The following is a 13,567-nucleotide window of genomic DNA, read 5'->3' as shown; positions in this document are numbered from 1 at the left end:
CCAGTAGATTGTTAGCTTACATTTTTATTAGGCAATTTGAAATGCAAAAGAGGCTATTCTACTCAATCGCGTGAACAAATGATCTCTGGAAGTTCCAAACTCAGAATGTAATTTGGTGTCGTGACTCCTCCATCCTTAATAAATGATTCTAGTCAAACAGACATTTCCATAGTAGTAGGTAGCTTCGAGTATCGTCTTTAACACTTTATACTTTAATGTCATTAGGGAATTTAGTCCAACATCGTTTACAGCACCACAAAGATTTTTTACTTTGAGCCTATTCTCCAACTGCTTTTTTTATTTTAATGTCACCCTTTCCCTTTTAAGTGCTTCTAAAACATGATGGCTATCTCAGGTCAGGACCTTTTGTTCTGTGGCTGTAGGGTTAGCCTGCCTTCCTGCAGCCCCACATAGTAGCCACATGTGGAGGCTAAAAGTAAGAGACATTTGGGTACATTCTGTTTTAAACTCTTTTGGCGAGTCATGTCCATCCATTTATATTAGAGAATGTCCGATGTGTATTTTTTAGGAGGCTTATCATTTGAAATAGAAAATGTTGATGACAATTTTCCAAACAGCCATGTATGCATTACTGCATCAATTTTAAAATCAAACAATAAATTGGACTTTGACTGTTTTTACCAAACTACATAATGTTAATAATTGTATATGAATGGTACATCTCTTGATAAACTGAGTAAATTAAGATGGCATTGGCCTACAATACAGGTGAATGCATATTCAATAGGAGTGTGTGCATGCATTGAGTTATTGAGCTTGTTTTGGCTGATCAGTGGAGTCTATGGTGCCACAGATGATAAACAATCTGTTTGCCTTCCATTGGACTTCCATTAGCCTACTGATCAACAACATTTACATAGAAGTATCACTCCAGCATTTCACCCCTGTGTGGAAGGACATCATATACCGTAGGCACTGCTGTTAGTTTGAGAATATAAAAGAACATATATTCAATGCAGATGCTTTCAACGTAATGTCATGATTTGTGATCATGGATGCTTATTTAATTTTGTTATTTAACCAGGTTGGCCAGTTGACGACAAGTTCTCATTTACAACTGTGACCTGCCCAAGATAAAGCAAAGCAGTGCGACAAAAACAACAGAGTTACACATAAACAAACATACAGTCAATAACACAAATAGAAACATCTATGTACAGTGTGTGCAAATGTAGGGAGGTAAGGCAATAAATAGGCCATAGAGGTGAAATATTTACAATTTAGCATTAACACTGGAGTGATAGATGTGCAAGTAGAGATACTGGGGTGCAAGAGGGTAAGTAATAATATGGGGATGAGGTAGTTGGGTGTGCTATTTACAGATTGGCTGTGTACAGGTACAGTGATCGGTAAGCTGCTCTGACAGCTGATGCTTGAAGTTAGAGGGAGATATAAGGCTTCAGTGATATTTGCAATTCGTTCCAGTCATTGGCAGCAGAGAACTGGAAGGAAAGGCGGCCAAAGTAAGTGTTGGCTTTGGGAATGACCAGTGAAATATACCTGCTGGAGCACGTGCTACGGGTGGGTGTTGCTATGGTGACCAGTGAGCTGAGATAAACCATATTCCGTGCTCTGGAGAGAGGGAGATATCAATCTATATAGATATGCGTTTCTGTTATGACGCATCTCTTAACAACTTGGCTGCCAGGACGAAATGACTGAATTGGCTAGTTCAGCTATCTGTCAAGAAATGGGCGGGTTGAACAGTGTTTTCTGAAAGTATTCAGACCCCTTTTTCCACATTTTGTTACAGCCTTTAAAATTACTTTTTTTAAATTATTATTCCCTTGTCAATCTATACACAACCTGTTTTTGCTTTGTCATTATGAGGTTTCAATTTTTTTTGCAATTGTATTCAAAATAAAAAACAGTACTTTGTTTAAAGCACCTTTGGCATTCTTCTTGGGTATGATGCTACAAGCTTGGCACACATATATTTGGGGAGTTTCTCACATTCTTCTCTGCAAATCCTCTCAAGCTCTATCAGGTTGGATGGGGAGTGTTGCTGCACAGCTATTTTCAGTTCTCTCCAGAGATGTTAGATCGTGTTCAAGTCTGGGCTCTGGCTGGGCCACTCAGACATTCAGAGACTTGTCCTGAAGCCACTCCTGCGTTGTCTTGGTTGTGTGCTTATGGTCATTGTCCTGTTGGAAGGTGAACCTTCGCCCCAGTCTGAAGTCCTGAGCACTCTGGAGCAGGTTTTCATGAAGGATCTCTCTGTACTTTTCTCCGTTCATCTTTCCCTCGATCCTGACTAGTCTCCCAGTCCCTGCCGCTGAAAAACATCCCCACAGCATGATGGTACCACTATGTTGTTTCACCGTAGGGGTGTTGCAAGGTTTCCTCCAGATGTGACGCTTGGCATTGAGTTCAATCTTGGTTTCATCAGACCAGAGAATCTTGTTTCTTATGGTCTGCGAGTCCTTTAGGTGCCTTTTTTGACAAACTCCAAGCAGGCTGTCATGTGCCTTTTTACTGAGGAGTGGCTTCTGTCTGGCCACTCTACCAAAATGGCCTGATTGGTGGAGTGCTGCTAAGATGGTTGTCCTTCTGGAAGGTTCTCCACAGAGGAACTTGGGAGCTCTTTCAGTGACCATCGGGTTCTTGGTCACCTCCCTGACAGGCTCTTCTCCCTCAATTGCTCAGTTTGGCCGGGCAGCCAGCTCTAAGAAGAATCTTGGTTCTAAACTTCTATTTAAGAATGATGGAGGCCAGTGTGTTCTTTGGGACCTTCAATGCTGCAGAAATGTGTTGATACTCTCCCCCAGATCTGTGCCTTTGACATAAGTTGTAGAAACATCTCAAGGTTGATCAATGGAAACAGGATGTACCTGAGCTCAATTTCGAGTCTCATAGCAAGGGGTCTGAATACTTAATTAACGTTTTTTTTCTGTTATTTTTTTAAATACATTTGCAAACATTTCTGAACCTGTTCTCGCTTTGTCATTATGGGGTCTTGTGTGTAGATTGCAGAAGGAAAAAAAATATTTAATCAATTTTTGAAGAATGTTCTAACTTAACACGACTACTCTCCGAATGCACTGTAACTTGATTCTTCTGCTACAATTGGATAGAGCTAGGCTGTAACTTTGCTCCCTTTCATATCTCTCTCCATCGCTCATATCACTTGCTGCAGTTTACTGCTACTATGAGAACTAGCTCAATGGCGTTTAACTTTTGCTACCAAGCCATAAATGTGCTTAATATCTGACAAGGAGAGCGAGGTTAGGAAAGAATATGAAGCAATGATGCACGTTCTGTCTGAATGACTCAAATCTGCTCATAGTTTGAGAAGGGTGAACGCACACGAGTGCTGATCTTCAGCTTTCTTGGTGCATAAACATGCAGGAAGATTCTTAGGAAGCTAAACCTATGTCTAAATAAAAAGTTAGCCATTTTAAAAAACCTTTCCATTTCACAACAGTAATGTAATGCGACTACCAACTGTCAATTTATGGATAAGATTGCAGTTCATCAGATCAGCAAGTCAGATGGCTCGTTGCCGAAAATGGTGCATGTTGAAAATGATAACCGGCTAATGTTAGGAGCTAATAGCCAACGTAGCTAGCTATCTGATATCTTAGCGCCATGTTTATCTAGCACGCTAGCTAACATAGTAGCTAATATAGCTATAGCTAACATCACAGTTAAGAGCGTCTGCTAAATGACTTAAATGTAAATGTTATCGTGGTATTTGCTAACAGGTCACATAGCTAGCTAGCTAGCTTGCTATTGCATGCATGTTTGGGTGGGCACGTTGACAAGCCTTTATTCGTCAATTAACTAAACTAATATTTGCAACAGGAGTTTGGTTTTGGTCACTGGAGAATGGGCTAGCTTGTTGCTTGCTGCTGATTTTCTCAGCTAGACATTCCTCGGCTTTGTGCAGTGCTCGTGGCTCAGGCGGCGAGTGGCGGTTGCCGCAGCAGCTTTACTATCGGCAAAGACTACAAAAGGACTATCGACCCGATAATTCAGCTCGGCCTATTATCGATCGTTCTGTAATTTATATTGCATATAGTCTTGCATTCGCTCATTCTTCCTCAGTGACCCTTACTTTGAATGGCATTGGCAGTACTTCTGCAAAGCTTCAGATGAAAAATGGATATGTGTATAGGCCTGATCCCTTACTCTAGCCCTGTCAATTCAAACCTCTCCTCAGGGACCACCAGCCGTTCCATATATTTGAACTATTCCAGAGCTAGCACACCTAATTCAACTTGTCAACTGACTGTCAAGCCCTTGATTGAGGTGAGCTATTTTAATGCTACAACAAAAACTGTCAAATGTTTGAAACCACTGGCCTAGCCTATAGCATTAACAGATGCCATAGCCCACTGCATCTACTCAAAGTATAGGCTACTTTTTAAAAGGAAGACTGAGGGCAGAACTTAACAAACTGCAAATTCTAGGCTACATGATGTTGAGTCAAAAATGTTAAAATCATCCAGTACCACCAGTCTCCCTTCCTGATTTCTTTACCCAGATCTAACTCGGTCGACGTCTGTCTGGCAGAATGTGGCTTCACAAAGCTTCTAGACAAATGTTTGAGTGCTGCTCCCTCCGTTCGTTGATCTGATATTAGTACAGCTGATAAGACACTCTTGGGCCGTAGCATACAACATGATACAGAGAGCAAGAGACTTGTCTGGCTGCCTTTCATGTCAAATTCCTCACGTACAATGGCGCTAGGCTAGCTGGAGATCCCATGCACAACTAGCCTTCACCACTATGGGAGGGAAGCTCAGGGCTGTGTTGCCTGGGGGGAGAACTCTGAGAGCCTGGGTAGTGAGGAGGAGAATAAGAGCGCTGTGTTTTGAGGAACTCAATGAATGCACACGTTGCAGCCAGGGAGAGGTTTTTATCACAACACGTAGGTCTGTTAATCTTCTGCACCTACCCACCTACAACATACTGCTGAGATTTGTTACAGAAGACAACAAATAAAATAATAACAGTCACTGTAATATCATGGTATTATCATTTAGCCTGTCTATGAAACATTTTATACGACATCATCATGTGATTAACTACCTACCCGTATCATGGTTATTATGATCATAAATAACTGCGTTGACAATTTTCGGGAAGAAGTTAGCCTCTGATAACATGGCTGTTGTATGAGACGGACAATCAATTTCAATGAAAAGGGCATGCAGTAGATGTGTTGGCCTGATTCTCAACTCTTCACTCCAATAACACACACAAGCCAAATGACAGTGACTTATTACATTGATCCGTACTGTAGCTACACTCAGTGAAATCAGTAAGGAAGATGGTTTATTTTGAAGCACATTGTAGTGTGAAACCCATGTGACAGTCCTTGTGCTAGTCAGGCGCAGTAAACTTTAACAGGCCTTTTATGGTCTCCACCTTGACCCTGACTGTGCATCATTGTGTATGTGGGGCTCTCAGGGATTTTCACCCTGCGGTCTCTACATGTTGAACAACTTCGATACTTCAGGATGTCAGTAAGCCTCTTGCTCTGTTTTTACAAGTCAGTCAGAAAGGTCCCGTGTGATCATAGCTGATAAATATTGGTAATACATTTTAAATAGCCTAGCTGTAAGGGAACAATGTAACAGCATTAGGATCGGGTAGTTTTTTTTGTCTTGCAGACTTTACTATTGGCTATGGAAATGGCTCACTAAATGCAGAACAGATGCCTCTGTCGGACCCTGTCGTGGTTGTAGACTGTTCCTGGTGATGTCTGTATTGTGACTTGCGCTCTTTTCCCGTCCTTTCCCAGGTGTTTGAAGAAACAAATCTCCCATCTGACCCATTGTCACCAGTGCTGACTACAAACTCGACTTACATGGCACCCTCAAATTGACATCATGGCCCAGATATCCAGTGGTAATGGGTTCAAGCTGGACGTGGCCCAGCCCATGGGGGTTGTGGGTAAGGAGGAGGCCCTTCGCATGGAGGTGGAGGCCTTAGCGAAACTACAAAAAGAGAAGAGACACACGCTCCCGGCGACCACCACCACCTCCGCTCCAAGGCCCACTCCTTCCTCCAGCAGCCGACCAGAGAAGGACCTCATAGTCTTCCCCGATGCCAAGAAGCAGGCGGAGAAAGACAACTTCCAGGACATCGACGTGGACAAGCTGACCAATGAGGAGCTGGAGAAGCTCCTGCTGGACGACAACTTCGGGGCCAACAGCGGCAAGGCCTTGCGACCCTCCTCGCTGCTGGGATTCAACCTCAGCGCCTCCTACCCGGGGGGCCAAGCCACCTGCAGCCCCTCTCCCTTCCCCAACGGCCAGTGGATGCCTTCCATCCTCTCCACCCCCTCCGGCGTGTCCACGCCAACCCACCATCAGGCTCCCATGTTCCCCTCTGCGCCGTTCCCCAAGCCCCAGACCTGCTCCTTCCAGAATGGCTTTTCTCCAGCCATGCCACCCTACATGGGCTTGCCTAGCCCGCAGACCTCCTTCATGGCCTTCACTCCTATCCAGCAGCCCGGAGCCATGGTGTTCCAGCAGCCCACCGTCACCCCAGAGATGGCCAAGCTCTTCCACAAGATCCACAGCACCTCGGAATACTTGAAGAACGGCAGGTCAGCCAGTACTGACCTGGATGCTGCCCCGACCAGTGCAGTGTCGCTGGCGCCCAACCCACCTGCCGTGGAACCACTTGCTGTCAGCCGCTTCGAGTGGCTGGACCTGGACCCGCTCAACGGGTGCAAAGCTGAGGGTGAGGAGGGCACCTCACCGGCACCGAGCGGCACCGTGACTGTAGTGGGAGGGCAAGCCGGCGGGGACCCCTGGGACGCCGTGCTGCTAGATGAGACGGAGGGAGGGGCTGGCGGCAGCAGTCCACCAACTGAGGTGAAGGGTCATCTCGCAGGTCGCTCTCAGCCTCGGCAGTTGTCGCTGGGGGCGGGGGTCACCAGGAGCCACTCCCTCACCATCCCGGAATCCTCTTCCCAGCACAAGCTAAACAATCAGGTATGTCTAGTACTCTACTTGCATAAGACGATCATACAAACTCTCTCCAAAACAACTCTGTACACAACCACACCACAGCCTAAACAGGCAGTCATAACACAGCCAAAATAACCAAGTTCTAGCATTGCTCAGTCAAAATAACCCATTGTAGTTCAAGTACTTTAGCGCAACCAAAATATTAAAATGGTCCTTTCATCAAAAGCCAAAACAGCAAGGCCAAGTCCCACATCAATCACATCATACCGGCACTGCCGAAACCTCAATTTTTGTCCCTAAAGAAAATACCACTAGCCAAACAATCAGTAATGGTTGCGTTTAGACAGGCAGCCCAAGTCATTTTTTTCCACTAATTGTGTCTCTTCACCAATCAGTGAATCAATCAACCAATCAGATCAGCTCTGAAAAAGATCTGATGTGAAAAGGTCTTTTGTGATTTGTCAAAAGGCCAATAAGTGGAAAAAAATATCAGAATTGGGCTGACTGTCTAAACGTAGCCTTTGTGACAAGCCAAAACAAATGGGTAAGATTCTAGCACAATAAAATGATTTAAAGAGGTTCAACAAAGCCCAGCCAAAACAACCGGGTAACAAGTCCCACATCATACCAGCACTGCCAAAACATAAATGTTGGTTTCCAAAGCATGTAGCCAGGTAGTCTGGTATGGTTGCCCACACTTTGTGAAGGCTTGACCTCTATACTTCCACTTTTTTATTCTTTTTGTGAAGATGCTCTTTCTACTCTAAATCTGTCTTTTTTAATCAACATTTCTGAGATTTTGGACAGGACCGAAGGCATGTGGCGCAAAATACCATTCGCCTCCATTTTCCTATAAGTGAGCAACCATCTGTCTGAAGCATTTGTCAGTGGGTTTGAGCTCAACTGAAGGGAGGCCACAGAATTGTTTTAACTTCTCTATATACACAATGACTCGTCTATCACTTTTTATTTACCGTGTCTCTTCCCTTTTAGTCTGGTTTAGTCAGAAAAGAGATTTTGTAATGAGAGAATGAGTGAGTAATAAGGAATAAAGGCCTAGCCTATATGTGTGTGTGTGTGTGGCGTTCCCAGAAAGCCCACTTCCTGTCTCATTGTGTTTCTCTGTGTCGGAACAGGACAATTGGCTGCTGTCACATTCTTCACACATGAAGACCATAATTTCCGTTCTGCATGAGATGATTGTCTTAAATACAAACGGTGTCATTTGTTTATTTCCCCCCACTGTCTCGGAGGCATAGTAGGCACCTGACCAATTGTGCTATTTTGTTTACTGTACGTTGACTATGATGGTCCAAAGTAGTGCACTATGAAGTGAATAGGGGGCCATTTGGGAGACTACCTTTATGAGCCTCTTGATGTCTATTTACCACCACAAACCGATGCTGCGCTCAACGAGCTGTATAAGGGCATAAGCAAAGAAGAAAATGCTCATCCAGATGCGGCACTCCTAGTGGCCGGGGATTTTAATGCAGGGAAACTGAAATGCTGGTAGAAATAAGTTGAAACGGATGTCTCCTGTACAACTAGAGAAACTCTAGATCACCTCTACACACAGAGACACATGCAAATCTCACCCTCCATTTGGCAAATCTGACTTACTCCACCCTATTAATTCTTGCTTACAAACAAAATCTCAAACAGGAAGTATCCCATTGATGCGCTCAATATAGAAGTGGTCCAATAAGGCGGATGCAAAGCTACAGGGCAGTTTCGCTAGCACAGATTGGAATATATTCCATGACTCATCCCATGGCATTGAGGAGTTTACCACATTAGTCACCGGCTTCATTAAGTGCATGGATGATGTAGTCCCCACAGTGGCCATACGTACATATCCTAACCATAAGCCATGGATTACAGGCAACATCCATACTGAGCTAAAGGCTAGAGCTGCCGCTTTCAAGGAGCGGGGCACAAATCTGGACGTTTATCAAAAAAAAAAAAAATCCTGCTACGCTCTCCGAACTATCAAACAGGCAAAGCATCAATACAGGACGCAGATCGAATCCTACTACACTGGCTCTGACGCTCGTCAGATATGGCAGGGCTTGCAAACTATCACGGATTACAAAGGGATACCCAGCCACGAGCTGCACAGTGATGCATGCCTACCAGACAAGCTGAATGCCTTCTAAGCTCTCTTCGAGGCAAGGAACACTGAACCTTGCATGAGCGCACCAGCTGTTCCGGACAATGTGAGTAAAACCTTTTAAACAGGGTAACATTCACAAGGCCGTGGGGCCAGACAGATTACCAGGATGTATACTCCGAGCATGTGCTTGACCACCTAGTACTGACCTTCACTGACATTTTCAAAATCTCCTTGACCCAGTCTGTAATACCCACGTTTCAAGCAGACCACCATAGTCCCCGTGTCCAAGAATGACAAGGTTAGTTCCTCAGTGTCCACATAACTAAGGACCTATCATGGTCCAAACACACCAAGACAGTCGTGAAGAGGGCACGACAATGCCTCTTCCCCCTCTGGAGATTGAAAAGATTTGGCATGGTCCCTCAGATCCTCAGTTCTACAGCTGCACTACTGAGAGCATCTTGACTGGTTGCATCACTGCTTGGTATGGCACCGGCTCAGCATTTGACGGAAAAGCGTTAGAGGGCAGTGCGTATGGCCCACTACATCACTGGGGCAGAGCTCCCTGCCATCCAGGACCTCGATACCAGGCGGTGTCAGAGGAAGGCACTAAGTATTGTCAGGTTCCAGCCACCCAAGTCAGTATGTTCTCTCTGCTACTACACATCAAGCGGTAGCAGTCTCTAGGACCAAAAGGCTCCTGAACAGCTTCTACGCAAAAGCCATTAAACTGCTGAACAGTTAAACGGCAACCCGGACTTTCTGCTTACCTACATGTACATACACTCAGCAACAACAAAAAACCTCCCTTTTTCAGAACCCTGTCTTTCAAAGATAATTTGTAAAAATCCAAGTAACTTCACCGATCTTCTTTGTAAATGGTTTAAACACTGTTTCCCATGCTTGTTCAATGAACATACACCTGTGGAACGGTTGTTAAGACACTAACAGCTTACAGACAGTAGGCAATTAAGTCTGATGAAACCAAAACGGTTTCACAGTTATGAAAACCTAGGACACTAAAGAGGCCTTTCTACTAACTCTGAAAAACACCAAAAGAAAGATGCCCAGGGTCCCTGCTCATCTGCGTGAACATGCCTTAGGCATGCTACAAGGAGGCATGAGGACTGCAAATGTGGCCAGGGCAATAATTTGCAATGTCCGTACTGTGAGACGCTTAAGACGATGCTACAGGGAGACAGGACGGACAGCTGATCGTGTAACACCTGCACAGGATCGGTACATCCGAACATCGCACCTGCTGGACAGGTACAGGATGGCAACAACTGCCCGAGTTACACCAGGTATGCACAATCCCTCCAGCAGTGCTCAGACTGTCCACAATAGGATGAGAGAGGCTGGACTGAGGGCTTGTAGGACTGTTGTAAGGCAGGTACTCACCAGACATCACCGGCAACAACGTCGCCTATGGGCACAAACCCACCGTCGCTGGACCAGACAGGACTGGCAAAAAGTGCTTTTCACTGACGAGTCGTGGTTTTGTCTCAACAGGGGTGATGGTTGGATTTGTGTTTATCGTCGAAGGAATGAGCGTTACACCAAGGCCTGTACTCTGGAGCGGGATCGAGGTGGGAGGGTCCGTCATGGTCTGGGGCGATGTGTCACAGCATCATCGGACTACGCTTGTTGTCATTGCAGGCAATCTCAACGCTGTGCGTTACAGGGAAGACATCCTCCTCCCTCATGTGATACCCTTCCTGCAGGCTCATCCTGACATGACCCTCCAGAATGACAATGCCACCAGCCATACTGCTCGTTCTGTGCTTGATTTCCTGCAAGACAGGAATGCCAGTGTTCTGCCAGCGAAGAGCCCGGATCTCATTGAGGATCTCATCTCATCCCATTGAGTACATCTGGGACCTGTTGGATTGGAGGGTGAGAGCTAGCCCCCCCCCCCCCACCCCCCACCCCCCCCACCCCCCTACAGAAATGTTCGGGAACCTGCAGGTGCCTTGGTGGAAGTGTGGGGTAACATCTCACAGCAATAACTGGCAAATCTGGTGTGGCCCATGAGGAGGAGATGCACTGCAGTATTTAATGCAGCTGGTGGCCACACCAGATACTGACTTTTGATTTTGACCCCCCCTTTGTTCAGGGAGATATTATTCCATTTCTGTTAGTCACATGTCTGTGGAACTTATGTCTCAGTTGTTGAATCTTGTTATGTTCATATAAATATTTACATGTTAAGTTTGCTGAAAATTAACACAGTTGACAGTGAGAGGACGTTTCTTTTTTTGATGAGGTTAGTACATCAATCAATCAATCACCTAACCAAACCTACATGTACGTATTACCTCGGTCAATCACTGCAACTACCTCGTTCCCCAGTACACTGACTCGGTACCGTTACTCCTTGTATATAGCTCATTGTTATTTTATTTTGTTACTATTATCTTTAGTTGAGAACTATGTCCAGTTCACTCTGCTGTGTCTGGTTGTGGAATGTCTGTTTTTCTGTGAACGTTTATGGTTTGATTGTGGCTGCCTGTCTTATGTCTGTGTGTGTTAGGCATACTACTGTTACATAATGTGTTGTCTGGATGTGTGCATTCATTCCTGTCTGTCTGTACATGCTCTCGCCTTAACTGTGTGTCGCCCTAGTTTGCTAGCCTAGCTGCCAGGCAGCAGTAATGTTGGTATAGCCTAAACAGGGACAAGCCCATACAGCTCCCCACCATGCCCCACTGCAGACTCATCTGACAAGCCCCAGAGCGGCCCAGCGTTGCCATGGCAGCAGGCGCTCTCATGTAGGCCGAGTGTGTAAGACTGTGTGAGTGCTGGTGGGCAAAGCAATACTCTCAACCAGCATGGCACAGTGGTGTAGTGTTACCTTCTACAGACCACGACACCCCTTATCAGTTTCCAGACCCATAGTAATCTGGCCCACAGCCTATCGCAGTCAACTCCCTACTCTAGCCAGAGTGCTGTTTTGTTATTGTCATTACCCTCCAGATTAACAGATTGGATGTCGGCGGTTGGGTATAAGTAAGCCTGTTGTTGCTAACACTTCAAGGGCTGGCCTCAGATGTTGCAAAGCAGGTGGAGTTTGTTTCTGTGGAAATGTTTGCTCTTGTATTAAATGAAACAAGTGAGCTTAGTTCAGGAGGGAACAATTGAATTTACATCTGTCTCTTCTCCTTTTTAAAATATTTCTCTCTCTTTTTTTGACAACCTGTGGTAGCAAAGCCCAGGGCCGGGCCCTTGTATTGAAGAGCCAAAGTCAGGCAAACCAACATTATCTGTTGTTTGAGCAGTTATGTCTCAGATAAAATAAAACATTTAGTCGGGCCAGCTCCCCCTGTAGTTTGTATTGGAAAGCCGAGAGGACTTCCCAGCATGCAGTAAGCCCAGGGGACATCACCATCTGCAACAGAGCACTGAAGTGCACCATAGAGTTCAGTCATTGCGAAGTCACGACTTTTGTACGCACAGAACGCCTGTGTCGTCACAGCAGAGTACTAGCTAGGACTTGCCTGTTACGACAGGCTATGGTGCTTGTTTCTGTGTGTGGGGACTGTTGATCAATGGGCGTTTTTAAAATTAGAGCGTTTGTGTTTATGTAACCAAAGGCCACCTCAGCTTTGTCTTCCTCCATTTGAACAGCTTTTCACATCTCCGCACGCCTCTGCCAGGATCTCTCATTAAAGCGACAATAGCCTGGCGGGTAGGCGCGTCGGGCAAGTAACAAAGGTTTCTGGATCGAATCCTTGAGCTGAAAAGGTAAAAATCTGTCGCCCCTGAGCAAGGCAGTTAACCGATGACGTGGATGTCGATTTAAAGCAGCCCCCCCCCCCCCCCCCCGCACCTCTCTGATTCAGAGTTAGGGTTAAATGTGGAAGACACATTTCAGTTGTACAACTGACTAGGTATATCCCTTTCCCAATATGTAACTTTTTGGGCGACCCGACCACATTCACATAGAAATTAGAGTTATATTTGTCATTCTCATTGAAAGCAAGTCTAAGAAGCAGTAGATTGGTTCTGTGTGTGCTATTTCTATTCTTCCCATTCTTTTTAAGTTTTCTTTTTGTTTTTTACTTTCAGTTTTGTACACCAGCTGAAAATACAATATTTTTGGTTATGGAAAACATTTCACAGCGGTTTAAATGGCACAATGATTCGCTACACTATACTTGCTTATTTTGTGACATATAAACTGAAATTAGGCAAACTATTTGAATTTTAGAAACCAGGAAATGGCGGAGCAGTTATGACCAAATTTATAATTCTCCTGCTGTGTACTGTTCTCTTCCATACGCTCTGTGTGGTGGTGTATCGATGGGCCTACAGAGGGACGATGGATACAAGTGAACTCGGTCTTCACCTCTCACCCGGTTTTACTTTCAACAAACAGGAAGTGCATTGTGGGTAAAAAATTGTGGTTTAGAGGGGAAACGCCAATGGCATCCTCTGAATCAGCTGGTGAAGTCCTAGCTAGACAACAACTGCAACCTTTGTTGAAAAATGAGATTTCTATAATGCC

At 45.1% G+C, this 13,567-nt stretch overlaps 1 protein-coding gene across 1 annotated transcript in view; it reads left to right on the top strand.

Annotated features, from left to right (window-relative positions):
- The window catches only part of LOC129854835 (phosphatidylinositol 4-phosphate 3-kinase C2 domain-containing subunit alpha-like), a 67,271-nt gene that overhangs the window by 2,386 nt on the left and 51,318 nt on the right, over positions 1–13,567 (top strand). The window contains exon 2 of the mRNA XM_055921972.1: positions 5,771–6,971. Within this exon, the coding sequence (XP_055777947.1) occupies positions 5,859–6,971 (1,113 nt within the window). The 5' untranslated portion in view covers positions 5,771–5,858. The remainder of the gene's footprint in view (positions 1–5,770; positions 6,972–13,567) is intronic.

The sequence above is a fragment of the Salvelinus fontinalis genome, chromosome 5, assembly GCF_029448725.1.
Source record: "Salvelinus fontinalis isolate EN_2023a chromosome 5, ASM2944872v1, whole genome shotgun sequence".
Lineage (NCBI taxonomy): Eukaryota > Metazoa > Chordata > Actinopteri > Salmoniformes > Salmonidae > Salvelinus > Salvelinus fontinalis.
The sequence above is the reverse complement of the archived record's forward strand: the minus strand, read 5'-3'. Positions and strand labels throughout refer to the sequence as shown.